The sequence below is a fragment of the Cyrtonyx montezumae genome, unplaced genomic scaffold, assembly GCF_038088225.1.
Source record: "Cyrtonyx montezumae isolate F1298 unplaced genomic scaffold, pur_monq_1.0 scaffold_16, whole genome shotgun sequence".
In the NCBI taxonomy this organism is placed as follows: Eukaryota; Metazoa; Chordata; class Aves; order Galliformes; family Odontophoridae; genus Cyrtonyx; species Cyrtonyx montezumae.
In genome coordinates, this window is record NW_027071892.1 from 6079288 (window position 1) to 6106677 (window position 27390).

At 48.4% G+C, this 27390-nt stretch overlaps 1 protein-coding gene across 2 annotated transcripts in view; it reads left to right on the forward strand.

Annotated features, from left to right (window-relative positions):
• The first annotated feature begins 3872 nt into the window (after window positions 1–3872).
• The window catches only part of PIGQ (phosphatidylinositol glycan anchor biosynthesis class Q), a 30583-nt gene continuing 7065 nt past the window's right edge, over window positions 3873–27390 (forward strand). Inside the window, exons 1-9 of one of the 2 annotated variants that reach the window (XM_065732583.1) lie at window positions 3873–3893; window positions 6375–7066; window positions 12254–12385; window positions 13572–13692; window positions 19966–20092; window positions 21070–21223; window positions 23885–23996; window positions 25661–25741; window positions 26686–26800. In XM_065732583.1, coding sequence (XP_065588655.1) covers window positions 6402–7066; window positions 12254–12385; window positions 13572–13692; window positions 19966–20092; window positions 21070–21223; window positions 23885–23996; window positions 25661–25741; window positions 26686–26800 — 1507 coding nt within the window. In that variant the 5' untranslated portion in view covers window positions 3873–3893; window positions 6375–6401. Of the gene's footprint in view, window positions 3894–4275; window positions 4297–6374; window positions 7067–12253; window positions 12386–13571; window positions 13693–19965; window positions 20093–21069; window positions 21224–23884; window positions 23997–25660; window positions 25742–26685; window positions 26801–27390 lie in introns of those variants that run through there. The other variant, XM_065732584.1, reaches the window with a different exon arrangement.

The following is a 27390-nucleotide window of genomic DNA, read 5'->3' on the forward strand; positions in this document are numbered from 1 at the left end:
TCCCCCCAAAGGATGCTTCACTCAGGTACAGCATATTGCTGCCTTTGCCTGGACCTTTCTGCATAAGAACCCCTAATTATCACTGCACCTGGGCACTTCGGGGCCTCTCCTCCACTGATCCTGGAGTAAAGTCACCTGTCTGGGCATGAGACCAGCAGGGAATAAAAACTGTGTGCACCAGCCCTTGTTTTGCTGCTTCTGGTTGTCAGCACAAGAAGCTGTTGTGTTTGCCCACACTCAAGGGCAATCATCCATCACTAACAACACAACACAGCACCCTCAGCCCCACCAGCCTGAGCCTGGCCAGGGAGCAGGACAGAGCCAGCAGGAGGGAAGCACTACCAGGAAGGACAGACAGCCCCAGGACTGCCAGACAAGAGGTAGGAGCTGGGATCCTGGCTGTGCACAGTCACTAAGCTGTGCTGGGGATGGGGTCAGGGTCACCAAAGTGGATACTTCTGTTTTTGGGCTTGTGGTGGCTGGCAAGTTAACCCCCTGGCTGGTAACTCACTTTTGCCCAACTGTGGAAGCCAGTTTATTGGATTTGAACTCTGCTCAGTTCTGCAGGTGACCCCAGCGCACCCTGGCAGCAGCTGAACATGTCCTTTATAATAACAATGATGAGCACATTTAAAGCAAGGATAACTTCTGCCTCTCTGGGATCTCTGATAAGGACATGTTTCTTGTAGCAGTTCCTGCCTGCTGGAGAGCAGCGCTGTGGACTCCAGGTTTTGCAGGATCCGTTCCTTCACATCTGTGGTTGTAAAACAGAGAGTGGGCAAAAGAGAAATGGTGGTTGCTGTGGTGGCTCTCACACCTGAAAGAAGGTGTAACCTGTTTATGAAATGTTTGTGTAGGCTGAATCAGAGCAATAACTTTCATTTTCTTCCTGCCAAGGCATCAGTTGTTTCCAGAATACATTCATTTGAATGGAAAGAGGCTGCCCTTATCAAACACACGCCCTGGACAGGGGTGAAATCTGACCCACACAGGAGTGGAGGAAGAGTTATCCTCAGTGAGTGCTAGGAGGAACTGAGCACGGCTTAGAGACATGTGGCTTAGGGAAAAATAGGGTCAAGAAGTGGGAAGAACCTGAGAGAAGCCACCGATCTCAAGAACTAGAGAAGTGGAGCTCACACACAGGGCTGTCCTGTGTAATCCTGTCTGCATAAACCCTCAGGACAGCTCTGTCACTCAAACTGTCACTGAAGCCCACACACTGTTTTGCTTGGAGATACAGTATTTCTCCTCTTCAATTTTTATGCCATTGTCATTGTTTATATTTTGAGCACATCATTAGTTTGCAGGGATACAAGCTGGCCTCTGCTGCATTGGAGTGAATCCAGCCTAGCACCAACACCTTGGCCCTGGGTAGACCACAAGCACTTGAGCTCAGAGCATATCCCCAGAGATGGCACCAGGCAGGGTACTGACAGTCCTACCACTTACTCTAAACAGGGATGAAAGTCTCATCATGGACTCCACTCTGGAGACCAACCAGCAGAAGGAGAAGCTTCTGAAAGCCCTCTACACCCTCCAGCTGAAGTCAAGCACCACTCTCCAGACGGCTAGCCCGCTGCTGAGTAGCCAGCGGGGCATGGGCATGGTGACACAGCTCCAAGTCCACCAGCTGGCAGACAAGACCAAAAGCCTGTGTAGAGACCTGGACAATATTAAGAACCTCCTCCACTATCGTCAGGATGAGCTGGTCCAGCAGATCCGCAACCCCACTGGCAGCCGTTATGGGTGTGTAAGTGGAATCCATTGCTCTCAGAATGGCTCTGTCTATGTGACAGCTGAGGGTGCTCCCTGGGTGCACGAGCTTAGCAGCACAGGCCAAGTGCTGAAGTCTCTGCCCTGCTGGCAAACGGGGAGGGAAGGTGACAGTTTCTTGCCAGAGGATGTGACTGTGACTCGGGCAGGAATGGTGGCCGTAGCTGACATGATAAATGGGGCTGTCTGGGTCTTCAATCCTCACAGCAGCCCCTCCAAGGGAGAATGGATAAAGATTGGGAAGGTTGGCTCCCCCAGGGGTATTGGAGTTGACTCCATGGGCAAGATCTTAGTAGCAGACTATGCCCAAGGCCAAGTCTACAGCTTTGCACTGGATCATGCCTTCAAGACACTGAACATCCACTCAGTCCCCAACCTGCAGGGACCTCGCTACATCAGTCCAGCTCCCAACGGAGGCTTTGTGGTGAGTGAGGAGTGCGGCGATGTCAAGGTGTTCATGAGCAGTCATAAACTCCTTTGCTCACTCAGCACCAAATACGGACACCAGTTTGGCAACCCAGCAGGGGTGTGCACTGACACAGAAGGCAGTGTGGTGGTGGCAGACGAGCAGCACCGCACTGTCCACTTGTTCCCGGAGAGCGGGGCTCCTGTCTGCCTGGTGTCCACAGGGCTGCGAAGGCCGACTGGTGTGGCCTGCTCACCCTTTGGGCACCTCTTTGTGGCAGACACAGGTGAGAACTGTGTCAAAGTCTTCAAGTACCACATGAGGCCCCGCCAGCCCTTGGGCACCTTGTGACAACCTCCAGAGTGGGGCCAGTTCCACCACAACCCTGCTGAGCTTTGGGTTGGCTGGTGGGTCACAAAGAAAGGTGCTCCCACAACCAGGCATTGTTCCCACACTCAACCACGTTGTTGCCATCCAGCTTTTCCAGATGGCAGAAGCAAGGACCAGAGCAACAGAGGTGCAGCTCCACGCTTCTTGGATCCACCAAAGTAGCTGAAGGACTGAGATGGGGCAGTAGGCATGAAACAGGCTCCCCAGGGCAATGCGCATGGCCCCAGGGCTGCCAGAGCTCGCAGAGCATTGGGGCATTGCTCTCAGACATCGGGTTTGGGTTTGGGTGGTTCTGTGTGGAGCCAGAGGTTGGTCTCCATGGTCCTCGTGGGTTCCTTCCAACTTGGAACGCTCTCTGGTTCTATAAAAAATGATGGTGCGTTAGTGTCTTGGAAACTTATCGCCATCCTCCTGTGCGTCTTTTCAGTGACATAATTACTTCTCTTCCGCACACACCCATTCTGTGTGGCCACGCTTCTGCCTCCCTGATATCCAAGGCAGAGCACAGCCAGAGGGGCAAGGCCAGGACAGAGCTGGGTTTGCGATACCCTTCAGGAGAACATTAAAAGAAAGGTAACAAATTCCATGCTGCATTCCTGACCTCTACAGGGAAGCAGCCACTACTGCACGGAGTTGGGTTGCCTATGCGTGCATCCCGTTGCTCGCACAACTTTGAGGCTGCTCGGTTCAGGAGCCGGAGCCACGTCGCTATCAGCAGAGAGCGGGCAGGGTGTGGTGGAGGAGGGAAGGGTGTTTTCCTCTCCCGCTCCATCGTGGCAGGACAGGCTGCCCCACAGCTCCAAGGCTGCAGCTGATACCTCCGGGCTCCCAGGGCGCTCAGCCTGGCCGTGCTGGCTGCTGGTGCTGCACCATTCTGCCCTCGGTGCTGACAAAGGAGCTTGTCCCTGATCCCAAGCACTGGAATGTGTGGGATAACCCCCTCCCATCGCGTTTGGTCAGCAGGATGGGGACTCAAGGAGGGTGCAGGGGGAGGATGCCAGGCACCATGAGGCACCTGGAGCCGAGCACTGTGGCCACAAGAGATATCAGTGCTGAGCGCTGGCGCTGCTTATCAGTGCCTCGTCAGCTGCGGGTTACACCGCACGGCTCCCAGCCCTGAGAGGACGCCTCGGGTCGGCGAAGGGCAGCGCTGCGGGGTGAGAGCCTGGAAACGCAGCGGGTCCTGACGGCAGAAAGAGGTTTGGAGGGGGAACTGCAGTGCGTGCGGAACGCGGGGCGCGGGGCGCGGGGCCGGCCGGGCTTGGCGCGGCGCGCAGCCGGTGTCTCCGGGCAACCGGCACCCGGAAGCGGGCGGCGCGGACCGGTAGGCGGTGTTGGGCCGGGAGCGGGGAGCGGGGAGCGGGGAGCGGGGAGCGGGGCGGGTCGGGCCGGGCCGGGCCGGGATGATGGGGGGGTTCACCTTCTCGTTGTGTTCCGTATTTCCATGCCTGGCGGCCCTAACGCCCACGTGAAGAGTTCGGGGTTCCCGGGCAGGGATTTACCCAGCGCGCCTTCCCCTGTACGCCTATACCCACAGCTGTGCCCACCCCCAGCCCTCCCTCCCTCTGGCTCATGCTGCCGCCTGTGGCCATGCACACCGTCAGGGTTGGGGCACCCACAGCTCTGGGCAGCGCTGCCTGAGGGGAGAAGGGCACTACAGAAGGACCTGGATAGACTGGATCGAGGGCCGAGTGTCGGGTCCTGCATTTTGGTCACAGCAACTCCAGGTAATCCTACAGGCGTGGGGAGGAGCAGATGGAAAGCTGCCTGATGGAAATGGACCTTCGTGTGCTAATGGACAGTGGGCTGATAATGAGCCAGCAGTGTGCCTAGGTGGCCAAGAAGGCCAGTGGCATCCTGGAATGGGGTGGTGAGTTCAGGAGTGGGGTGGTGAGCAGGACTAGGGAAGTCATCCTGCCCCTGTACTTGGCACTGGTGAGGCCTCACTTCAAGCACTGCATTCAGTTTTGGGCACTTCAGCACAGAAAGGACATTGAGGTGCTGGAGCAGGTCCAAAGAAGGGCAGCAAGTCTGTGAAGGGCTTGGAGAGTGTGCCCTATGAGGAGAGAATGAAGGAACTGGGTCTGTCTGGTCTGAGGAAAAAGAGGCTGAGGGAAAATCTTATTGCACTCTTCCAATATCTGAAAGGTGCTCACAGCGAGAGTGGGGTTGGTATCTTCTCACTGGTGACAGTGACAGAATGAGGGCAAGTGGCCTCAAGTTGCACCAGGGTAAGTTTAGGTTGGATATCAGGAAACACTTCTTTACAGAAATGGTCATTAAGCACTGGAAAGGGCTCCCAGGGAGGAGGTGGAGTCACTGTCCTTGGATGTGTTTAAAAACTGTATGGATGTGGTGCTCAGGGCCCTGATTTAGCAGAGGGTTGTTAGAGTGAGGGCAGTATGGTTAGGTCGTGGTTGGACTCGATGATCTTTGAGGTCTTTTCCAACCTGAGTGGTTCTGTGATTCTATGATGCTATCCCTCTTGTAGTTCCAAAAAAAAAAAAAAAACAACAACCAACCAACCCCCAAAAAAACCAATCCACCCTCATTTTGGCTGTGTCAATAGAAGGAGAAGATAAGTGGGATGTCTTGTTTGTCAGTCTGTTTAGATCTAACGATTGCTAGGATTTGGTGACACTGTTTTTCATCTGGACAGGAGGTCCTTCATCCTTTCCATGCCCGGTGTCCAGCACCTTCCCAGTCTCAGGATGTCACACCTGCCAGTTTGCTACCCTTTTAATATGTTTTTCCACTTCCCAATCTGCTGTCAGCTTGAAGCCCTTTGGTAAAAATACAGATTATTTGAGGTTCTTCCAAGATGCTCTCTGCAGTTATTCTCAGTCAGGAAGGAGGAGACATTGTTCCCACTGTGGGCTCCCAAAGCTGCTCTCCCCATGGGCTCGAGGTGCCTGCAGGCACTGTGCTCAGCAGCATGCCACGAGCAGAACCCCCCTGAAGACCCTTACAGAGGGGATGGACTGGGGTGGACTTCAAGGTGCTCCTCTTTAAGCTGTGTTTTCAGGCTATGGGCCTGGGAACAGCTTAACCACTTGCCTTTGTTGCTGCCCCATTGCCTACTCCATTCCATTGCAAATTGCCTGGTGCTGAGATTTACTCGATCAATTGTCCTGTATAAAAAGAAAGGAAAGAAACAAAACCACAGGGAGCTGCACGTTGTGCATCCTCTGTGCATGTTATAAATACACTGCGTTTCTGTTTCCGACTGACTGGGTCCCTTGCAGAGGAGCCAGCCTCGGGGGCTGTGGAGTTTTTACATCTCTAACAAAGCACTGAAGGACAGAAAAGGACAACGGGTGCCAGATGCCGATTGTTCTGTGCGAATGCTCTCCTTACAGCAATTACATTTCTGTTAGAAACCTTCACCTTATTTAAAGAGACATTGTCAGCTGCCCTGAAGCTCCTTTTAATAAAAGTCTTATAAAGCCATTGGGATATTCTCTTAATGACATCAAGAAAAATACTTGAGATAAGGAACACTGATAAAGCAGAGATGCCACTCCTGGTTTGGGATCTTGCATCTAATAAATTGAAGCTACTTTGTAAACTATAATCAGTTAGTCATTGTAGTCTGCTTGCAACAAACTTCTTGTCTGTTTCTAGATGAGGGGAGTGAGAGGAGGGGATGAGTGATGTGGCCGTGGCTGTTCAGTGGGTTTGTTACCAAGCTCAGCTCTGGATGCCTAGCTGATAAAGGAGAACTCCTCGCCGGTGACTTTGGCCAGCTCACATTTTCCATGCATCTAATCACCACCCCAAATTTTGTGTCTGTGTCTGTTGGCAGGTGTTCTGTCCTTCAAGGATTGCTGGCATGGTCCTTAAGGTCTTCTTTCCTTCGTGCTGCTCCTCGGCAGAAAGCGGCATTTTGATCGGCCGCTGGATCTCAGAACAGAGCTCTGCTGTTATCCTTGCTGTGGTCCATTTCCCCTTTATTCCTGTTCAGGTGAAGCACTATCTCAGGGAAGTCCAGCAGGTGACTAAGGTCAGTGTTTCTGTGCTCGGCTCGTGGAACAACAGCAAACAGGAGAAAGAAGAGAGTCTGAGTGAGTTCTTGGAAGACCTTGGGACAATATTCTCTCATGAGCCATGGATTCAGATAAGCAAAGAGGGAGACAGCAAATTCTGGAACTGTTCTACCCTTCAGAAACAGTCTGACAACCATAGAGAAGAAGAAATCATCTTAGTATATTATGACCAGCGCAAAGTCATGCTTTCCCACCTTCACCCCCCCTTGGACACAGCTGACCACAGGGCAGAGGATGCCTCCAAGCTCTCTGCCATCTTTAACACAGTTGCAAACAGCAAGGTGCTCTTCATGACAGACAGATACGATGATGGGCCCATTAAGATGACCCACTGGCAGTCAGATGGCGTTGAAGCAAGTATCATCGTGGAGCTGATGAAGCAGGCCTCAGTGCCTGTCTGCATGCTGCTGACATTCCTGCTTTCACTTGTCTCTGGGGTCTGCAACAGCAGGTGAGTGGTGCAGCATCGGTCTGCTTGCATTTTGTGGGGAGATGAGATGTGTAGGCATTGCAGAGCATCCTGAGGTTCCTCCTAAAACTGTTTTGTTTCCATCAGTACCAGTCACACTGCATCTCCTGGTACTGCTTGTAGTTTCAGGTACCTTGGAGACAGCCAAGAGGCAAACTTTTCTGTTCTCTGAGGTCACCAGTGTGCAAAAGGACACCTGGATGGGCTCCTGGTAGCAAGTGAGCCTGCCTTCTATGTGGCTTCTTGGAGAAAGGGCCCCTGCCAAGGCAATGCCAGGTGTGGCACTGCTCCCCTCATACCCTCTAACCATGGTGGGCTGTGGGTCAGGCTGATGGATGTTGTGGGCAGGGCTGGTGTTACACCAGTCCCACCACATCCACAGGCCCCATACAGACCTGTGGCATATCAAGCTCCTCTGGCAACAGCAGTCAGAGGAGCTCCTAGAGAAACCTGCTTGAAACAGGCTGCTGCAGAGCTGTTCTGAAAGCGTGGGGAGCTCTGTTGAAAGCCAAGGCTGAAACCTTCAGACATCGCTGAGCTCTTGGAGGTGTGGGGAGGTTTTCTGGGGAGGCAGTGAGCTGTTGCCCATGTAGAGTAGGGGTAGTGTCAGGTTTGTAACAGCTGAAATGGTTTTCCAACTGTTATGGGCTGGCAGACTGCTGTGAGGGTTTTAATGGCTTGATAGCTGAGACTCTTCAGTCCTTGTTTGCTGTGAAAAACACAGTGGCTAAATATATTATTTAATAGTATGCCTGAACCCATCACCTCTTGGACCTCATAGCAGGTTACAGGCGGTGCTGGTCTGCATGCAACCTTGGTTATATCCCATTGTGACAACAGTGAAACTGAATAGGATGCCTGAAATTTAATGTATGGCAAGTCCGTGCTCTAAAGAGGAATTCTGAGCAGATTTGAAGGGCAGGAGCTTCTGCATCCAATGCTGAATAACACGGCTGGTCAGCCTGGCAGGTGCCAGTGTGCCAGAGCGGGTGCTGGAGATCAGCTTCCAAGCTGCAAGGGGACACTTTGATTGATCAGATTTGGATAACAGCTACTGTTGTATTCATGGTTAAATCTTCTCAAGTGCAGCCTAAGGGTATGGGGAGCAGACTCTTTTAACAGGTTTCTAATTGTATGATGCTGTCATGAAAAATTACAGTGCAGCTCTTCATGTGCAGAGATTTGCTGAGCAGTTGGGTTGTGTGCATTGGTACATGAAGGGAAAACTGTCCATTTTTGGACTAGTCTCCTAGAAGAGATTTAGGGTCAGAATAAAACCTGTTGTCATCAGAACCCGCCAGTGCCTGCTGGGGTAGACACTGACCATGCACTTGGCTGTAAGTGAAAGTGAAGAAAGTGCTTTGTGGTTGCATAGGAGATTGAAGTCAGCTCTGAAGGTCCTTTTCTTGGCTGTGCATGTGCTACATTCAGCTACTACTAACAAGCAGGGTGATCCTTTTCCATCTAGGTCCTCACTCTCAGTCTCCATCAGGGGTCAGACTTACTGTCAGCTTAAGGCCAAGCCTCACAGGTCTCCAAAAGGCCATAGCCCAAGCATTACCTGGGTGTTTGAGCCCATTCCTGGCAGGCTGGCAGGCTGGACACAGAAAGCCAGATAAGTTTGTTTATCAGCAGCTATTCTGATTTCAGCTTTTACTAAGCTCAGTGCAAATGTTTGAAGCTCGTGCAGCAGTTAGGCTAGTAGCCAGCTGCACATACTGGTGGGCAGAATGCAAGGCACGCTGTGCTTAGACCTGTGCTGAGTTTGTTCTTAACCTTGGGACGTAGATGTAGGTTTATTTCTGCTTTGTTTATTCACCTGTAGCACCTGCATGATGTTTGCTTATTTTGCTGGTGGTTTCAAACATTGTTCTTAGAGGGGACGGATTAGTACCTGGGTTTATGACAGAGATTCTGCTTGACCTTCTAAGTCATTCAATGCAGCTTAGTTCCATTTTCCACTTGGTATGTAGTGCAGCTGAATTGTGCCAATATCTGCAGTGCAAGGTGGGTTCAAGGATGGCATGTGAAAGCATCCTACCAGTCCCCTCCTCCCTTTGCAGTAGTGTTGCTGTTGGATCAGGGATACTTCTTGAGGCACCACTTGTTTCAGGGCAGCTGCTTTGGATGGTTTCCTTGGTTTCTGTGGGGGTTAGATCTTCCTAGGGGAGGAAGGTGAGGAGGGCTTCTTGCCCACACCCCTCTGAGCATCGCATGCAGAGGCAGAAAGGGGCCTGAAATGGGACCAGTTGGTAACAGAGCCATTCCTCAGTGACGCTTCCTGGGTGCTTGTTTTGACGTGAAGGTTTGTGTCATTCAGGCTTTAACTCAGAGATAATGAGCTCGTGGGTGCACCATGTTTCAGGTGCCTTGTGGACAGGTCGCTGTTCACCTGGGGAAGGCCCTTCCTGCAGGCTGCTAAGTGATGAGTTCTCAGCTCTGAGGTCTCCTTCCCTTTGCTCTGACACCTTCTCTGTCTGCAGTTACTGCAGTACTTCGTCCCTACATGTTTGTGATCCTAAGGGACAGTTGGATCTGAAGAGCAGGAGAAGTTCAGTGATGTCCGTTCAGGCTGCAGAGGCCTGGGGCTGCTGTGGAGGGGCCTCTGTTGTGCATTTGTGCTGGGGGAAATGGGGTGATAGCATTAGAAATCGGAGATCCTTACCAAATGCACTCCAATCTCAAATGAAGGCATTTCTTCAGCACCACCTCGTGCTGAGAAGTGCCCATTGCAGCTCAGCGTTCAGAGCGTGCAGTTTCCCCACCACGGGCAGGCCTTAGAGAGCTGTTAGGGGCACCAGGATGCTTTGTAGTGGGTAATAAACACCGTGCCATGCTTGGTTTGTTTGTTCTAAAAGTGCTCTTAGTGACACTGGGACCTCTGTCTGATACCTCACCCAGAAGAGCGGCTTTGTTCCTGTGGTTTCTAGGAAAGAGCAAAAAGACATCCGGGGGGTCTGGTTAATGGAGCTGTATTGTCTGTGTGTGATGTGGGTTCCAAAGCCTGCTTTTCATCTGATATCTGGAAAATCCACTCAGCCCTAGGAAACAAATATATATACATGTATATATATTTATTGGAAACTCAAGATTTACTCCTGCAGGATATGTTAATTTATTTCTAAAATTCCTTATCTTTGGGAGTGTCCCAAAGGTCTCCTGCTGTTTAAATAAAGCAAATGTACATCATTCATATTTTAAGTATCTGATTGGTTTTCCATTGCGCTTGTAAAAATCACTGCATATATTGTGTGACAAACAGGTGGGAGCATCTACAGTGATGCACAGTTGCTATGCATAGGGATGGAAACCACACAAGAAATATTTTTGTCTTTCTTTCTCATTACTGTTGCAGGTGGGAGTTTCCATAGCACATCTTGCAACTATTATATCAAAATTTTTGCAGCATGTTTGTATTTTTATTTAAATGAATGTGTACATACTGACTTGGCAAAGAAAGAGTGTAAGTGGAACAGAGGTTGGCTTGCTTAAGTGGAAGGAAAAGAGATGAAGGCAGACAGGCCCAGACCCTCATTGTGTCTCTCTCAACTCATGGGATGCAATTCCCTGCTGCTGGTCCGGAGCTGTGGAGCAGCCATGGGCAGTAGGAGGCACCTTGATGGAGCAGGAGGGAGGTGGCCAGCCCAGTGTGTTCCATGCAGGAACCCAGAGCCACTGCTTTTCCCCTGACTTGGGGTGCTCTGGCAGCGTTGGTTTGAGGAGTAGTTTTCACCATCAACAGGCAGAGTGTTTCCCCTTTCCATTCTGCTTTCTATTTCAAGTGCAATTCTCTGCTGTACAAGAGGTTTTCCAGACCAGGACTTGGAGCCACTGGGCTAAGGGAAAAGGGGAGGGAAGGGAAGGGAAGGGAAGGGAAGGGAAGGGAAGGGAAGGGAAGGGAAGGGAAGGGAAGGGAAGGGAAGGGAAGGGAAGGGAAGGGAAGGGAAGGGAAGGGAAGGGAAGGGAAGGGAAGGGAAGGGAAGGGAAGGGAAGGGAAGGGAAGGGAAGGGAAGGGAAGGGAAGGGAAGGGAAGGGAAGGGAAGGGAAGGGAAGGGAAGGGAAGGGAAGGGAAGGGAGAGTGTTCACTGTCTCAGAGAGTCTGCAAAGGTCTTTGAGGTGGGCAGCACAGGTGTCCACGCTGTATCTCTCCTGTACGGAGCTCTTTTCTCCGTCACTTTAGATCCAGTGTCCTGGCAAGTCAGCTGAACAGCAGCACATTCATTTACCTCTAAGGTGGGTGGCTGTGATGGAGAGCTGAGTAACTCTCCAACTAAAAATAATGATTCACAGTATGCTGCATGCATTTTGGAATCGGTATGTCTGCAAGTTGAATGGGGAGGGGCGAGAGTTCTTCAGCACTGTGTTTGTTAAACTGAGGAGCCTTGCATAAAGTGTGGTCAAAAGGGTTCAGGAGAGTGGGGAGAGGAAGGGGATAGCAGCCACAGTGAACCAAGCAGGATTTGGAAGCAGCCATAGTGCTGCAATTTGTTTAAAATCAAGCAGAGGCTGATCCTGAACACCCTTTGCTGCCACACTGCAGGCTGAGTTCCTCCCATAGGGATCAGGGGAGGCATGCACAAGTTGATGGAAATCTTCAGGCTTCGCTCACTAATGGTCCAAACAGCTGTACAATTTCAGGAGGGATGCAGAATCCTAGGATTTGGAAGGAATGTAAACTGAAGGAATGTGCCAACGCTGTAAAAGTGAGTAGGTGAAAGAAGTAACTGAAAGTGGAGATAGGTTTCTAGACCTTTAATGAGTGAAATGACCATTGTGGACAGGAAAGAAGTGATCCCGGTTTTGTCAACATCAGAGTTTATTCCCCAAAACAGCTGTGGTACTTTGTGTCACTGCACTGCTGCTGGGCACTCTTTGACAGACCTGTATCCCATGGTGTCATTTTGGACTTCACAAATCACAATTGTTCTTCTTTTGTGCATTGTGTGGCAACACGAGCATCGTTTAGTACTTTTCTTCTCAGTCAAACATTAAAAACAGTATGTGAGTATTCCCTCCCCTCTGAGCCTGAAGTGGATGTTGACATTGTACTCAGTGTCTGTGCTGTTTCTGTTACATAACCTTCACTTTACACTAAATGTTTTGTGTAGAGTTTGTACAAATAGTATGCAGGCAGAAGCCAAAGGGGACGTTCCTGTTGTGTTTCTGCAGGGTGTTAAAGTTTTGGCCTTTGTCCTTCCTGTGGAGCAAACTCTCAACCTGTGAGCAGCTGGGACATCGCCTGCAGCACCTCCAGGTCATCAGTAGCAGCAAGAAGGCTCAAAACCAGACCCAGCTAATGAGGTATGAAACGTACACAATGACACGTATGGCCTTGTCTCCTTAGGAGAACCCAAACCGTGGATCCTCTGCCTGCCATGGGGCTCTGAGTCTGTCCTGGATAGCAGGACAGCACTGTGGGGTCCTTGCTGTGTCATGTCGTGCTACCTTGCTTGCCCTGCTCCCTGGTACTTCACAGATATCTTCCCTGAGCACTCTCTTATCCTGCTTATGCCTTTTGCCAGGTGTATGCCTTTTTCCCTGCACTGGGGAGTACGGCTGGGATTTTGCCCACAGAAAGCCTGTACTGCACCCTTGTGGATAGTGCCTTGCTGTCAGTATTTCCACAAGCTCACTGTGTGCACACATGCTGCCAAGGTTAACCAAAAGCTGCCATTGGTATTCAGCAGCACTTCCCAAAAGAGTGGGAAGGTTTAATTGCTGCCCTCTTTTGCCTGCTCCTTTCATGCAGTGACTGGAGACCAGAGGCTCCAATGCAGTGAGGAAGTCAGTGTAACAGGAAAAGCAAACATTCAGTGCAGTGAGTGGAACAGGAGAGGTGGGGATCTGAGACAGATATTGAATGTGCTATGGCCGTTACACAGAGAGTCTTGTTCTGTGTGATTCTCTGATCTTGGAGGAATAGACTAGCAGGGAGCACTTAAATTAGCAGATTTGAAAGCCAAATGTAACTGTGGTACTGTGGTAGTTTAGCCTGAAGAACTCAATAATAGCATTTCCTTCAGACCCACTAGCAGTGAGGGGCAGTTCAGCAGCCGTGCTGGAGTTGCTGACATCCCCAGGAATGCAACTGATTGCATCGACTGCAACTGAACTATGTCTTTTGGAAAGCCATCTGATCTCCATGTGGATACTGCAAGTGCTGGTGCCCTTGGGACTGCTGAATTCCCACCCAGTATACATATACACCTTGTCCAGCATTCTGCTTTGTAGCTTTAGCCCTGCTATTCCCTTCTCTTACTAAAAGAGGTTTCATGGTGGAGCAGACTTGGAGTGGCTGGTTTTGGGCCTCAGAAGTAGCAGCAGGCCAGTGAAAGTCAGATGTCTGTACCCTGTTTCTTTCCTAAGTTATCCTAGAGTCCCTGGGAGAAGAAGGATACTATGTAAGTGAAGCCAGCAGCTGCTATTTGTACTTTCTGTGCTTTTCTTCCTTTTGCTCTAACGGTGTTTCTTTTTATCCTGCATGCAGGAAAGCCAACATCTTTGTCTCTTTGCTGATTGATGTGGCTCTGGGGATACTGTTAATGTCCTGGCTGTACAGAAAGAACCAGATCGGTCACCTTGCTGACACTCTCATCCCTGTGGCTGATGTAAGTATGGCTGGAGCCATTCCTCTCTCTCCCTCTCTGGGTCCTGAACAGCTCTTGATGCCTGGGGTGGTTGTAAGGCAACACTGCCTTACGCACAAGGATCTCAGAAAGTGTCTGCTCTGAAGTTGTGCACCTTGGGTCTCCTCAAGAGCAGTGAAATTTTCCCATCAAGCCTGCTGGGGCTGCTCGAAAGGAACACAGCTCTGCTTTGAGTGTGCAGTGAATAGTAATTAGATGCTTACTGGAGGGCTGTTCTAGTTCCCAAAGTAACAATTAATGGCTTGGGCAGAGCTCTGCAGCTGCAAGTTGGAGTGGTTATCAAGTTCACAGAAGTATCCTCAAGCTGTTGCTATATAGGGCATTTGGAAAAAGCCAGCTGTAACTTGGGTTGAATCTGATAAACTACTGAAAAGTCGAACTTGATAAGCATGCATCTGTGCCTGTGAAGAGGAAATTCATGGGGAAATCCAAAGGCATTAGCTAGACAGGATGCAAACACCTGAAATCGGAAGAATTCTGGCATGCAGATGGTAAACTAGAAAAACTTGCTGTGTCCTGTGCTCTTCTCAGACATAACTCTTTTTGCCCACTGAGATCCCTCAGCATCAGCATAAATGCATGAAGAACAAGCATGACTCATATTATCCTGCTTTTCTGGTGGCTTGATTTAAGTGCATCACTCCAATATATCTGTTTAGTGGCAGTCAGGAACAGATAATGCACTTCAGAGGCTGGGGGCCAGACTATTAATCTAAAGTTTGCTCTGGCTTTAGAGCTTCTGTATCTTGGGAATACAAGTGTAGCCAGGGTCAGGCATTGCCATGGAGCAGCACAGCTTCATACTTTCCCTGCCCATTTTTTTTTCACTTCTGGGAGAGTACATGGATCTTTCCATTGGTTTCTTTGCTCTTTTTCCAGCTTTGTGAATGGGTGGAATTTTATTCTGATTAGAGAATTCCATCAGCAGTTTATTTTTTGCCATTCATCCTGTCTTTCTTGGGAAGATATTGTAGTTCTCTCAATGATGATCTGTTTGGTCCATGTCTAACACTATTGTTGTCAAAGCCATATGTCTGTGATCATTCTCATGCATGCTGTGCTTTTTCAGAAAGTGCGTATGGAGTGTGCGTGGAGATGCAGCATAGCTGTGGGTCATGTTACTGCTATTTCTATTATCTGTTGTAGTCAAACCTTTAAGGATTGCGCGTTTTAGGGATTGATGCTGACTGTATTCAACAGCAGTGGTGAGGTGGGAAGGACCACATTTCTTCTGCAGCACATGTGCTCATGTAGTACTTGAGCTAAAAACTAAAGATCTTCTTTGTATCTTATTCCTAAATCACAGAATCAATGAGGTTGGAAACGACTTACAAAATCATCCAGTCCAACCATCCAACTGTCACCAATAGCTCTCTATAAACCATGTCCCTCAACACAATGTCTAAATGTTCTTTAAATACCTCCAGGGTCGATGACTCCACCACCTCCCTGGCCAGCCCATTCCAGCACCTGACCAGCTCACTTCAGGTAGTTACAGAGAGCAATAAGGTCTCCCCTCAGCCTCCTTTTCTCCAGACTGAACAATCCCAGCTCCCTCAGCCATTTCTTGTAAGGCCTGTGCTCCAGACCCCTCACAGCTTCACTGCCCTACTCTGGACATGCTCCAGGGCCTCAATTTTTTGCAGTGAGAGGCCCAAAACTGGACACAGTACTCAAGGTGTGGCCTCACCAGTGCTGAGTCCAGGGGGACAATTACTTCCCTGTTCCCATTGGCAATGCTATTTCTGGTACAAGTCAGGATCCCATTTGTCTTCTTAGCCACCTGGGCTTGTGGTCAGCTGAGCATTGACCAATAATCCCAGGTCTGTTTTCTCTATACAGTCCTCTAGCCACTCCGCCCTAAGCCTGTAGCATTGCCTGGAGTTATTGTGGCCAAAGTGCAGGACCCGGCACTTGGTCTTGTTGAACCTCATCCCATTGGCTTCAGCCCAGCTATCCAGCCTGTCCAGATCCTTCTGTAGGGCCTCACTGCCCCAAGGTAGATTGACACTTCCAGCCAACTTGATGTCATCTGCAGACTTACTGAGGGTGCTCTCATGCAGGTCATATCAGTAAAGATATTGAAGAGGTCAGGCCCCAGTACCAACCCCTGGGGAGCACCACTCATGACTGGTCACTAGCTGGATTTAACTGCATTCACCACCACTCTCTAGGCCCAGCCCTCCTGCCAGTTTTTTGCCCAGCCAAGAGTGTACCTGTCCAAGCCACGGGCTGCCAGCTTCTGCAGGAGAATACTGTGGGAGACAGTGTGAAAGGCTTTGATGAAGTCAAGGTGGACTGTATCAAAAGACTTTCCCTCATCCACCACGTGGGTCACTAGATCATAGAAGGAGATCAGGTAGGTCAAGCAGGACCTGCACTTCATGAACCCATGCTGGCTAGGCCTGATCCTCCAGTTGTCCCACACATGCAGTGTGACCTCCCTCAAGACAATCTGCTCTACAACATGCCTGGCACCGAGGTCAGTCTAACAGGCTTGTAGTTCCCTGGATCCTCCTTACGACCCTTCATGTAGATGGGGGTCACATTGGCAAGCCTCCAGTTTTCTGGGACCACACCAGTCAGTATTTCAGCTGAAAAAATTTAAGTTCTCTAAAGCTGTGTCTGTGGGATTTCTGTAACTGTCCAGCTCTCAAAAATCTGATTTCTTAACAAGTCTGCATGGAAGTGGCTTTTGGCAGTGTTCCTGTTCTCACAGGTGGCTCCAGGAGGGGTTCCATCTGCCCAGTGTCTTTGGCAGATGGGCACTCTCCGTGCTCAAGGTGTATCTGATCCCAGCACCTGTCCTGGATGGGCTTGCTTGTGAGAGTTGCTCAATCATTCCTCTTTTAGAAGTTTAGCTCATCTGTCACTCCACATATATAGCGTAATGTCAGTTATTTTCATCAAGGCTTCTACATGTGTAGACCTCGTTACCTCAGTATCACCAAGAGCTGTTTACTTATGTGCCTGAAAGTGTTCACTCCCTCTTGGATGGGAGGCTTGGTAGTCAGTTTGTGCCTTTCTTCTCTGCTCCATTGCCAAGCTTATCATTTCAGGCCACTTAACTCCCCTTACTTTCCAGCCGTGCTTTCTCTTTCCAAGCGTATTAGATGGTGGGCATAAAATCACTTGGAGCCCTTTTACTGCCTTTGGTGGGCATTGATTTATGTACATTATGTGCAGGCCTTAAAAAATGAAGTTCTGAGCTATCCCAAAATATACCAATGACTTCAGCATGTGGTATGCAAGCCAGCACCACTTCTTTTCCAGTATGACAGCAAAATCTCCCCTTAGCCATCCAACAGTAGGTTTCCATTTTGCTGCTGAGTGTCCATCTGGTACACATTATTCCCATCACTTGAGCTTTCTCAAGAGCTTATGTGTTGCCAAGTTCAGCAACGCTAACTTTCCCACGTGCAGAATGAGTTACTTTTCCTTTTTTCTTCTCTGATGCTCCTTACTGCTCTGCTTTTGAAGTGCCCCAGAGCTGATGGTGATATGGAACTTCTTACATGTATGTTAGTAAACAGAACATGAGGTGGATAGATACTAATAATCTTGACATGATGTGGTACAACTTTTTTTTTAAACTTGTGGATTTGACTGATTTTAATCTTGACAGAATAACCTTATACAATGTAAAACCTTATTGGTTTCATTGATATTGATAAACCTTTAGCTGTCTGGGGGTTGGGAACAGTGCCTTTTTTTTGTTCCTAGTAACCATCTCACTGGGAAGAAACAGATGCAGGTAGGTTGTTTTGACTCTCAACGACTGCCAGGCTCACAAGCCCAGCCTGCTGACGTGAGGATCAAGCCATGTTCCTTAGCCATCATTCGTCAACCCCTGATACAATGGTTCCCAAATCAGCACTTTGCTAGCAATTGACTGCAGCTCCCACTTTTCACAGCTTGATGAGCTGTGCTGTGCTGACTGTAATAACAAGTTGCTTTTGTCAGTAAATGAAGCAGATGTGATTCAGACACCTAAGGAGTAACCAGGGAGTAGCTGCATGCAATAGCAGGGGCTGATTTTGGAGCAGGCTTTCAAAACCAAGCATGGAAAATGCGAATACTCTTCTCTCTGTGGGTGCCCTCACAACTCCTCCTTCCTCTCGCTCCCGCCAGGCGTCCCAGCAGCAATCCCTGGTTTTGCCTTCCACAAAAATACCCAATTCAAAGCACTGTGTTTTTCTGGTTTAAGTCAAAGAACTGCTTAGAAACCCTCTTTGTTTTTGTTCCCTTCACCTCTTGCATCCTGACAGTTTGTTCTTCTCCTTAAGCTGTAATCTTATTGAAACATGCAAATATTTATCATATATCTTGCCTCCAAAAGTATTGCTGGGGCTTAGAGATAATTGGATGTAAGTTCCTGTTCAGTTCTGTTCTCTAATCTATAAACAAAGCCAGCAGAGAGGATACAGCTTGGAAAATATTCTTAGATGTTAATTGGTAAAATCACAGGTAGGTGCCTGGTGGGGAGTACCTTGGCTCAGCTTGCTCTGCCTCGCACTAGATGCTCCACTCACGAAGCTTATGCTACATTTCCCAGTGCCCACAGTGCCCCTCTCCAGTGGGGTTCGTGTTTATCACCATCAAGGCCACATCGCCTTCAGACACTGCATATGGAGACAAGCAAGAAAAGCATGGCTGTAAAGAAAATATTTCCACAGCCACCTCATGTCAGCCATGTTAGCAGTAGTCTCTGCTTTGGTGTTGTCTTTATGTTCCATTATGAAACCACTTCCGTGTAATTCACTGTTTCATTTATTAATAGTGGTCACATTCAGTATGCCTGACTGCAACAAGAGGATTAGACTCCCAGTCACCTTTTCTTGTTCTGCTTGCTATTGATCAGTCCTGAAATATCTGGCTGCAAAATAACTTGCAAGGTTATGCTTTAGGACTGTGTTTAGAAGTCTTTTGCCCAGCTAAATAGCAGGAAGCTTGGACACCTTCCCACAGCTATGTGCCACCAAAAGTGGCACCTCTGGAACTGGAAGCCTCCAGAAGCACTCAGTGCTGTAAAACAGCCTTGTGCTGAAGGACTGCTTTCAAGCATTTAAATATTTCATTAAAATCCTCAAATGCTTTTTCTAAGTTACAAATCCAACACTTTAAATATTAAAGCCAGTCTATTTATAAAGTAGCTAACAGTTCTCTGTGCAGAGGTAAGATCTGCGGGTTCAAATCAGTTCTGACTTCCAGGGAGATGTTTTAAGGGATGCTGAAACAGAGGGAAAATGATCAGAATAAATAGGCAGTCCTGTTGGTAAGGGGAATTTGGGATAGATTGAAGGCAGAGCTTTGAATTTTACCACTACATTATGAGTAAATGCACACAAACCTATTTTGCAATGATCCACTTGGTTAATAAAATGGAATTGTTCCTTCTAAAACATTTCCCCTATGAGTGGTGGGGAAGGTAGGCTGCAGCACATCATCTTCAGGTAGCATGTCTTGATTCTGCTGCACGTGCACAGTTTGCACTGCAGCTTACACGGGCTTGGTTACATTTGGGGTTTTCAGAGGTGGACTTTCATTCACAGTCTCTGTGGAACAGTGTTCAAGGTCCCTTCTTCCAGGTGTGTTCCCACCCCTTTGCTGGAGGTTGCTGTTCTCAGCTGCTTCAATTCACAGCCTGGTAAATTAACTTCATCGTTTATTTCAGCATGGGTGGGTCGTTCAGGCATATGCTGCTGGGGAACCACAACATCTTCTGCCCTGCCTACTGCAGGCAATGTAGTGTAGGACAGAAAGTCTGTCAATAATTTGGTATTGAATCACCAGAAATAGCAAGTCAAAGCCGTCAGTGATTTGGGAATGAACTCCATCTACTTTGTTCTCAATGACTGAGGGCTTCTTTTTCCTTAGGATGCCATGGGTATCTCTCCATGTAGCCTGCAAGACAGATGAGATAGTGGTAGGCAAGATGACTGCTACACACCACGTTTCCTCTTGCCTAGTCCCCCACGGAGTAGAAAGAAAATTGGTTTATAATGAAGTATGTCTATTCTGCTGTAAGCACACACAGTTTATTTGTCCATGAGCACACTCCATCCTGCCCCTTTGCAAACCCCAACTGCTTTCCCCATGGTTAGATTACTCCCTTGGTTCTGACTTTGCAGTTGTCTGCTGAATGAAGTTGGTTTGTGCTCCAGCATTGGCCACTGATGTGGTAGATGTCTTTTATCTCAGGTTGTTTCCATGCTTGTTTCCATGTGTTTGTAGCATGTAGCTGAAGAGCTCCAGGACCTGCTGCAGTGGCTGATGGGAGCACCAGCTGGACTGAAAATGAACCGAGCTTTGGATCAGGTGCTGGGTCGTTTCTTCCTTTACCACATCCATCTGTGGATTAGTAAGTGCAATTGTTTAACATTTCAGCCTCCCTTTTCATCTCTTCCCTCCTAAGTGCTTAATGTTTGCCTAGAGGTGAATAGTGAATCATAATGCACTACTGCAAGTACAGACTTGTCTGTGAGTCTTCCTGCTGTGGGAACTCAAGCCAGCGTTGGATTCCCACACAAGGAAATCATGCATACGAAATAAAGCACTTGTCCTGACGTTTTGCAAGAAGTGCAAGTCACAACGGACCTCACCTACTTGGTGCCATTAGCAGTGAGTGTCCAAGGGAAGGTTTTAGCTCTTATCCAGGCTATGCCCTGAAAGTGGCATTTGGTAGGAAGGAGAAGTGACCACTCTGGATGCAAACATAAACCCTACCCCACCACTGACTTCTGCTTAGTACACAATTTTTAGATCTTTTCTGTATATGTATTCCTTCCTTGAGGTAACACACCCCTGTTATCCTTGATAAGTGTCTTGATGAAGGAAAACAGTTATGGTGTGAACAAACTCCTTAGTTATTATATTTACTTTGCTCCAAATCAGTGATGAAAGACACTGTCTCCAGACTTTTATTCTGCAGAATTCATTTGTCATGGTGTTTGTGAGAACAGGAAGAGAAGGGAGATGGCTTCAGTAAAGCTTATGTGTGTGGTTAAAAGCACAATTGAGAACTGAATGTAAATCTAAAGAAGTAAATCCTGTGTGGAGCTAGGTGACTGCTCTGTTGAATCATGTCCTCCCTGTGCTCATGGAGCTGCTACAATTGGATGTAAACCTAGGGGAAAGAGAGCTTTTGTTGGCCCTCCTAAGCTGAAGATTCCTATCCAAAGGGATTTTCTAGTTTTACTTTTATGGTTTGGTGGCTATGGTTTCTGGAGTAATGCTTGAATAGAGGGGAGAAACAGGACAGAGGGAAAATGAGTCTTTTGAGTATGTCAGCAGGGAAGATGTCTCAGTCAAATCCTGACACGCTGCAGTGTTCTCTAGGCTACATTCACCTGATGTCCCCGTTCATTGAGATGATCCTCTGGTATGTTGGTCTGTCTGCTTGTCTGGGCCTGACCATGGCCCTCTGCATCCTCTCTGACATCATTGCGCTTCTGACCTTCCACATCTACTGCTTCTATGTCTATGGAGCAAGGTGAGTTAATCTCTCTTGGTTGTGTCTTGGGTATGTTTGTAGAGAAAGTCTGGTGAGCATTCTGGCCCTGTCTTTACTTTGTGGAGCACTGCACCTAACAGCTGGCTGCTGCTGATGGAGTCAGAGCAAGGGGCTTTCACTCCAAAGTGGAGACTACAATACAAGATGGACTCTCAATATACAGAAAGCAAATAACAAGTACTGGGGATACCTGGGGCTTCTGTGGCTTGATTCCTCACCAAAGAATCCACAAAACTTACAATTTAATGTAATGGAATCTGTGAGACAATTAACATTCTGATTGCAGGCTCAGGTGCCATATTGGGTGAGTTCAGTGCTAGCATAGTACTTTTGAATGATCACTTTCAGGCAGCTGTTAGAAATGATAGTCACAGCAGTGCAAACAATCTGTGTTTTGATTCTTTGTATCTTTAAATATTGTAGTTGTGGTAGTGACCTGGAAAAATAAAACTATGTGGTAAGTGGAGGGCAAGTTCACTCTAACTTCTCATAGTACTTCGGAGTGGCACCCTGCTCAGTTCAGGAGAATAGAGGAGGAGAAAGGAACTCTTGTCCTTCTGCTCCCTGCCTCTGCCTGGCTTCAGGGGTTCTAGTCTGCATCATGGGTGGCAGCTCTGGGGCTACAGCATGACTATGACAGCATTTTTTGGGTCTGCTGGAGGGTCTCACTGCCTGGAAGTGGGGCAGAGGCTCTGAGGAACCGTGTGGGAATGAATGCAGAGGACTTTGAGGCATGCCTTGTGCTGGCACATTGGGATTACAGTGCTCTGTTCCTGTCCTCCATTAACAAGTACTGCTGCAAAGCATCGTGTAGACCACTAAAAAGTAGCTGCTTTTGCCGAGGAGACAAAGTAATGAGTAGGGGAACCTTTGGTTGATAAAGTACAGAACTGCCATTGTTTCTCTGCAGGCTGTGGGCAGAGGGCTTCATGTTGCAAACAACTGCAGAAATGGTAGAACTTCAGATACAGATAGTGTAGGTAATGGTTGTGTTGAGATACAATTTATGAGTTGGCTGTGTTGTGAACATGGGACTTGCACCTGAAATCAGTAACGTTGGTAGTGCAGTTTCTTCTCAGCAGCTCTTAGTTTTCTGGAATTTCTGTTTTGCGCTGTGAGGAGTTCCCTTGGTCCCTTCTGCTTGTAAGTGGAAACAGGAAAAGCATTTTCTCCACTGATTGCTTTCCCGTTGTGAGCTGCAGGGAGCCAGTGTACTAGCCTGGGCTGTGTCAGAAGCATGGAACAGCTATACGTTATCTCACTGCTGGCACCAAACTGTCCCTGCTGTGTCGGATGCCCCTGTGGGGAGTCAGGAGGGGGTACCACTCACCCACATGGGCATGATCACCACAACACCTTGTGTTCCTGCAGCTGAAGGAACAAATTGCTGGCTGGGGTGCTGGTGAAGTCTGAGTGCCCACCTACAACCAACTTTTCAGTGAAACAAGAGCTGGCATCTGTGCACAGGCAGCAGGAAAGGTGGGGCAGGTGCTCCATCAGCTCCACACGCGTGGTGTCATGGCAGGGTGTGCAGGTGAGAGGCAGCTTTCATCAGAGCCGTGGGTGGTGTGCAGCAGCAAGCTGGAGAAGCCCACTGGGCACCCTCTGGCCTGGAGATGAGTGCACTGAGCTGTGCCTGCCTGTCTGGGGTACCTGCCTCTTCCTTGAAGCAGCTGCTGTTCCTCAAACCAGATTCTTCTCTGGGATAAGACTCCTTACCACTGCTTTCACATCACTACTTTGAAGCATGAGCAGCCTTCATGCTTTGCATAGGGTGGTTAACCAGTCTGGCTGCTGTAGGTCAAGCTCTTCCAAGCTCTGTTCTGCCCAATAGGTTGGGTCTGTCTCCCTTCCTTACATTCCTGTATTTTGGTCACTGCTGTCTGAGGCTTTTGGTGCCTCTTCTCCCTTCCAAGGGCTCTATGTGTTGTTCTGTAGGTGTCTCTGCTTCCCACCTCTTACCACCCTAAGCCTCTTGCCATTGCCATTTCCTTGGGTAGTTCCAAGTGTCATAGCCCCAAGTTACAAAAGCCACAGGAAAGGATGCAGTAGAGGTGCCAGCAGCCATTTAGCTGATCTTTTCCCACTCTTGTGGATGAAGGTGCAGTGCTCCTCTGTCTCACCTCTGCGCTGCAGAGGGAAAATTAAATTGCACTGACTCGAGTGCAAGCAATAAAGCCTTGGACGCTCCTGCCATAGAGAAAATGTGGATTTGGGGGAAAAGGGGAGATCTGGGGAGGCAGAGGTGGGCTGGGGGAAGTAAGCTTGCTGCTCCTGCTGCAGGAAGGAGCGTCTGTAGGCCTTCCGAGAGGAAGGAACACTGTAGTGGCCACCCTCCAACAGCACTTGCCACTTTGGGTATGCCAACTTCTTCATCACCAGGAGCAGGGACTCAGCTTGGCCCACAGTGGTCCAGAACTGCCTGCAGCAGCTTTCCTTACCTCAACCAGGGGCCAGCCCCAGTGTGCTTGGCTGAGCAATCAGCATTTTATCTTCATCACTCTCAGGTTGATTTCTTTTGCCACCCCGAGTTCTGTGACATCAGTAAGTGAGTGGGCACGGGGTGTAGTGATGACAGCCACTTTGTGTTGAGGCTGGGGAACTCACAGCTCTGACGTGCAGCATATTCTCTTTGCTCAGGCTCTACTGCTTGAAGATCTATGGCCTGTCATCTCTCTGGCGCTTGTTCCGTGGGAAGAAGTGGAACGTCCTCCGGCAGCGGGTGGATTCCTGCTCCTACGACTTGGACCAGGTAGTGCTGCAGCACCAGGGCTTGCTGCAGGCAGGTGGCATGATCCTGGCTGCTTTGGTTGCAAGGGCTGGGGGTTGGACTTGGTGATCCCTGGGGGTCCCCCCAACTTGGGTCATCCTACAGCTGTGTGACCCCTGGGTTCCTCAGCACCTCGTGCTTCCTGTGTGCCCAGGGCAGTGCTGGCAGGTGCTGGGTGCCCACTGTGCTCCGTGGGTGCTGCAGATGCTCTCAGCATAGAGTGTGCATGGGGGAGGGAGGCAGCGCCCAGCAGTGTTGCCATAGGAACAGGCTTGCCAGCACTGCTATGAAAAGGCCTTGCTTCATTCACATTGAGCTGGAGCCTGGCCCACACGTTCTCACTCAAACAGCAGAGGCAGGTTTGTTTTTTTGTCAGATACTGTAACCCACGGCTCCTGTTGCAAACAACACTGAAATAACAAAATGTTTTATGTTCAGTGACCTCCAGGGCTGGTGCCCAATCCACGTTCAGCAGACAAGCTCTGGCTTCTCACACCACCACGCCAGAGTGATTTTTCTTTTCATTGGTGATGGAAAAGTCAGAGCCTCTGTCAGGGCAGCAGTTTACGTCAGGCTCTGCCCTGTGTGCCCTCAGAAGGATTGGTTTGGTACTCCAGGCTCTTTCTTGCTGCTCACAGGAATTGTGTGTTGGCCTGGGTGGGATGAGACACTCAGAGCTGACCTGAAAAGACTTCAGGAGACATTAAGCAACTGCAGTGGAGGGACAGAGGAGGGGAGAAACAATGGCGTTGAAGGGGATGGGTCAGGTTGCATCTATTTGTGGTTCCATGCAGAAATCTGGGCCATTGATCCACTTCTGCAACAGGGCTGTTTTCTTTCAAAACACACCATGGCTGTGTTCTCTTCCTGCAAAAATGGCAATGCCCTCTGTTCCTGTGTCCTCTCAGTCACCACTTTCAGAACAGAGAATTGAAGAGTTGGGTCTTTATTTGTCAGGAATCTGTATTTCTCTGTTGGTTTCAGTTGAAATTAGTTTGGCTTATACCAGCTGGGCCATTAAAACATTAAAATAACCAGTTCTGTGGGCAGAGGAGCTAATGACATCTGCTTTCCTATGGATTTTTCTTATTTCTCTCAAAATCAGCCCACCCAGTTACTCTTATCTTTTTCCCTCCCGGTTGCCTACTGACTAAGAGCCCTGATGTCCTGTGACCAGCCAATTGGAAAGATTTTTAACCCAATTCTCCTACACCAGAGAGGAACAAAAATACCTCCCAAATGTCTATAGAATTTCCTACCAAGTTCCTATTTCTTTGCAGCTTTCCACTTTTTCTCACAGTAAAAAACAGACCGACGGTTTTCAAACTTGCAGGGGCAGGGAATGATTGAACAGTATAATCACTAAAGCTTTGCTTCCTAAGGAAGCCAGCCTAATATAGAAGCACTGTCCTTAAAGGAAAAATGCTTTCAGGATCCAGTCATTTATCTTTCCAAACAGTCATACAAAAGGTCCCAAAAGAGAAGAAATACTGAAAATATTAGGTAGCAGAATTGTTCGCTTAGGGAGTTTAAAAGAAAGTATTAAGAGTCCTGCAAACTCTCTCTGTTTCACCATTTTTCACTATTCTTTTTATTTTGTTTTGCCACTGCTGTGCTGATGATTGTTTGTGTTCTTTTCCCCCTAGTTATTTATTGGCACACTGCTATTCACCATCCTGCTGTTCCTCCTGCCTACAACTGCCCTGTACTATTTGGTGTTTACACTGGTAAGATTTAACCCTTGAAGACAGCAGTCTTCTGAGATACGTAGATATATAAAGGTTTCTTAGTTGTTTACTGTCATCCAAAAGAGAACACAAGATTTGTGTGAGTGTCCAGGAAGGGTTGTCACACAGCCCATCCAGACCAAGTAAGTGGAATTCAGGATACATGTCTTCATTTCTCCAAAGGGAATTCCCAGCAAATCCAGATCATCAGGACGTGCTGTTCCCTTGTCTTTCCCTCAGAGGTCATTTCAGTCTTTCCATCCCACATCTGGTGTGACAACCTCTCTAGTTAGATCCGAAACAACTTTTTCAAGAAGTTGACCTGCCGTGTTAAATGCTCTCCACCAGGCTTTGCTAAGAGGGTTAGACTTCCTTGTTTTTCTTTTCTTCCTCCAATATGAGTGGTCCTATCTGTGGCCTGCCTGGAGCAACATTTTCCAGACAGTGGCCTTCATGTGATTTTCAAGCTCTCTCTTCTGAGATGAGTTTGACAGCAAAAATAAATGCAGTCTGACAAAAGGAGCTTTAGTCAGCACAACCCTAAGCAGGAAGCTCAATTCTGACTGCTTTGCTCTTGTTTAAATGCTGTACGTGGGGTTTCTTCAGTCAGAAATAAAGTGCTTTTTAGCTCACTGCTGGAGTGAGGGAAATTTGCATTTTCTGATGCAGAGTGATGGGATTCACTGGAACTGTAAACATGAAATCTCCCTTTTAGACTATGCCTGTTGAAAGAATTGGTCTTATGGCTCACAACATCTGCCAATGTGAGGCTTTGCTACAATTAGACCCTTAAGGAACCTCATACTGGAGCTGGGTACCCTGCGTTTTTAGACATCAGCCCCACCTTGGGAGAATTTAGCTTATGTGCAATGTCAGAGTGCAGACCAACTCATGAATATGCTGGGATTTTATCTCCTGTCACTTACTGAACTGTTTCTCTTTAGCTTCGTTTGCTGGTGGTGATTGTGCAAGGCCTGATACACTTGCTAGTTGATCTGATTAACTCTGTGCCTCTTTATTCGATCATCCTTCGGTTCTGCAGATCCTACAGACTGGCAGGTAAGTCCTTCATCACTTACATATGCAAAAGGTCAGGGATTTTGCATTATGCATTTTGTTTTGAGGCAATGGATAGCTTCTAAATAGAAAATTCAGAGGGCTGGGAAGGGACCCAAAGCATTAAGACATGCAGTTCTCCATGCATTTAACTAGCTGCTGCAAGGAGCAAGATGTCAGTGGAAAGACATTTGATGCTGAATCAGAATCAGGAGCACCCTTACAAAGCCTGTGATAAATAAAAGTGACACCCAAGCAAACAATTTAAATCAATATATATACAATTTCAATTGTAGCATACCAGATCAGGTGAAAACTTCTATTAACACCAGGGTTTTTGGCTATGAAACAAATTGCAAAATGCTTGGAAAATCTGCTCTTTCCATGGACTGGCTGTGAAACATAAAAGAATGTGAATGAATGGAGCTCCAGTTCTGTGCTGACTGGGCTTAACTGGAGTCCTGCTCTGAGATGTTTGGGTCAGTTTCAGAGCTCTGGCCATGTTTCAGATCATCATTCCCTTTCTGAGATTAACCTATCACCATTTTGGAGCTACTTATCGCTGTTCCCTTTTTGACAATGATGATTAGTAT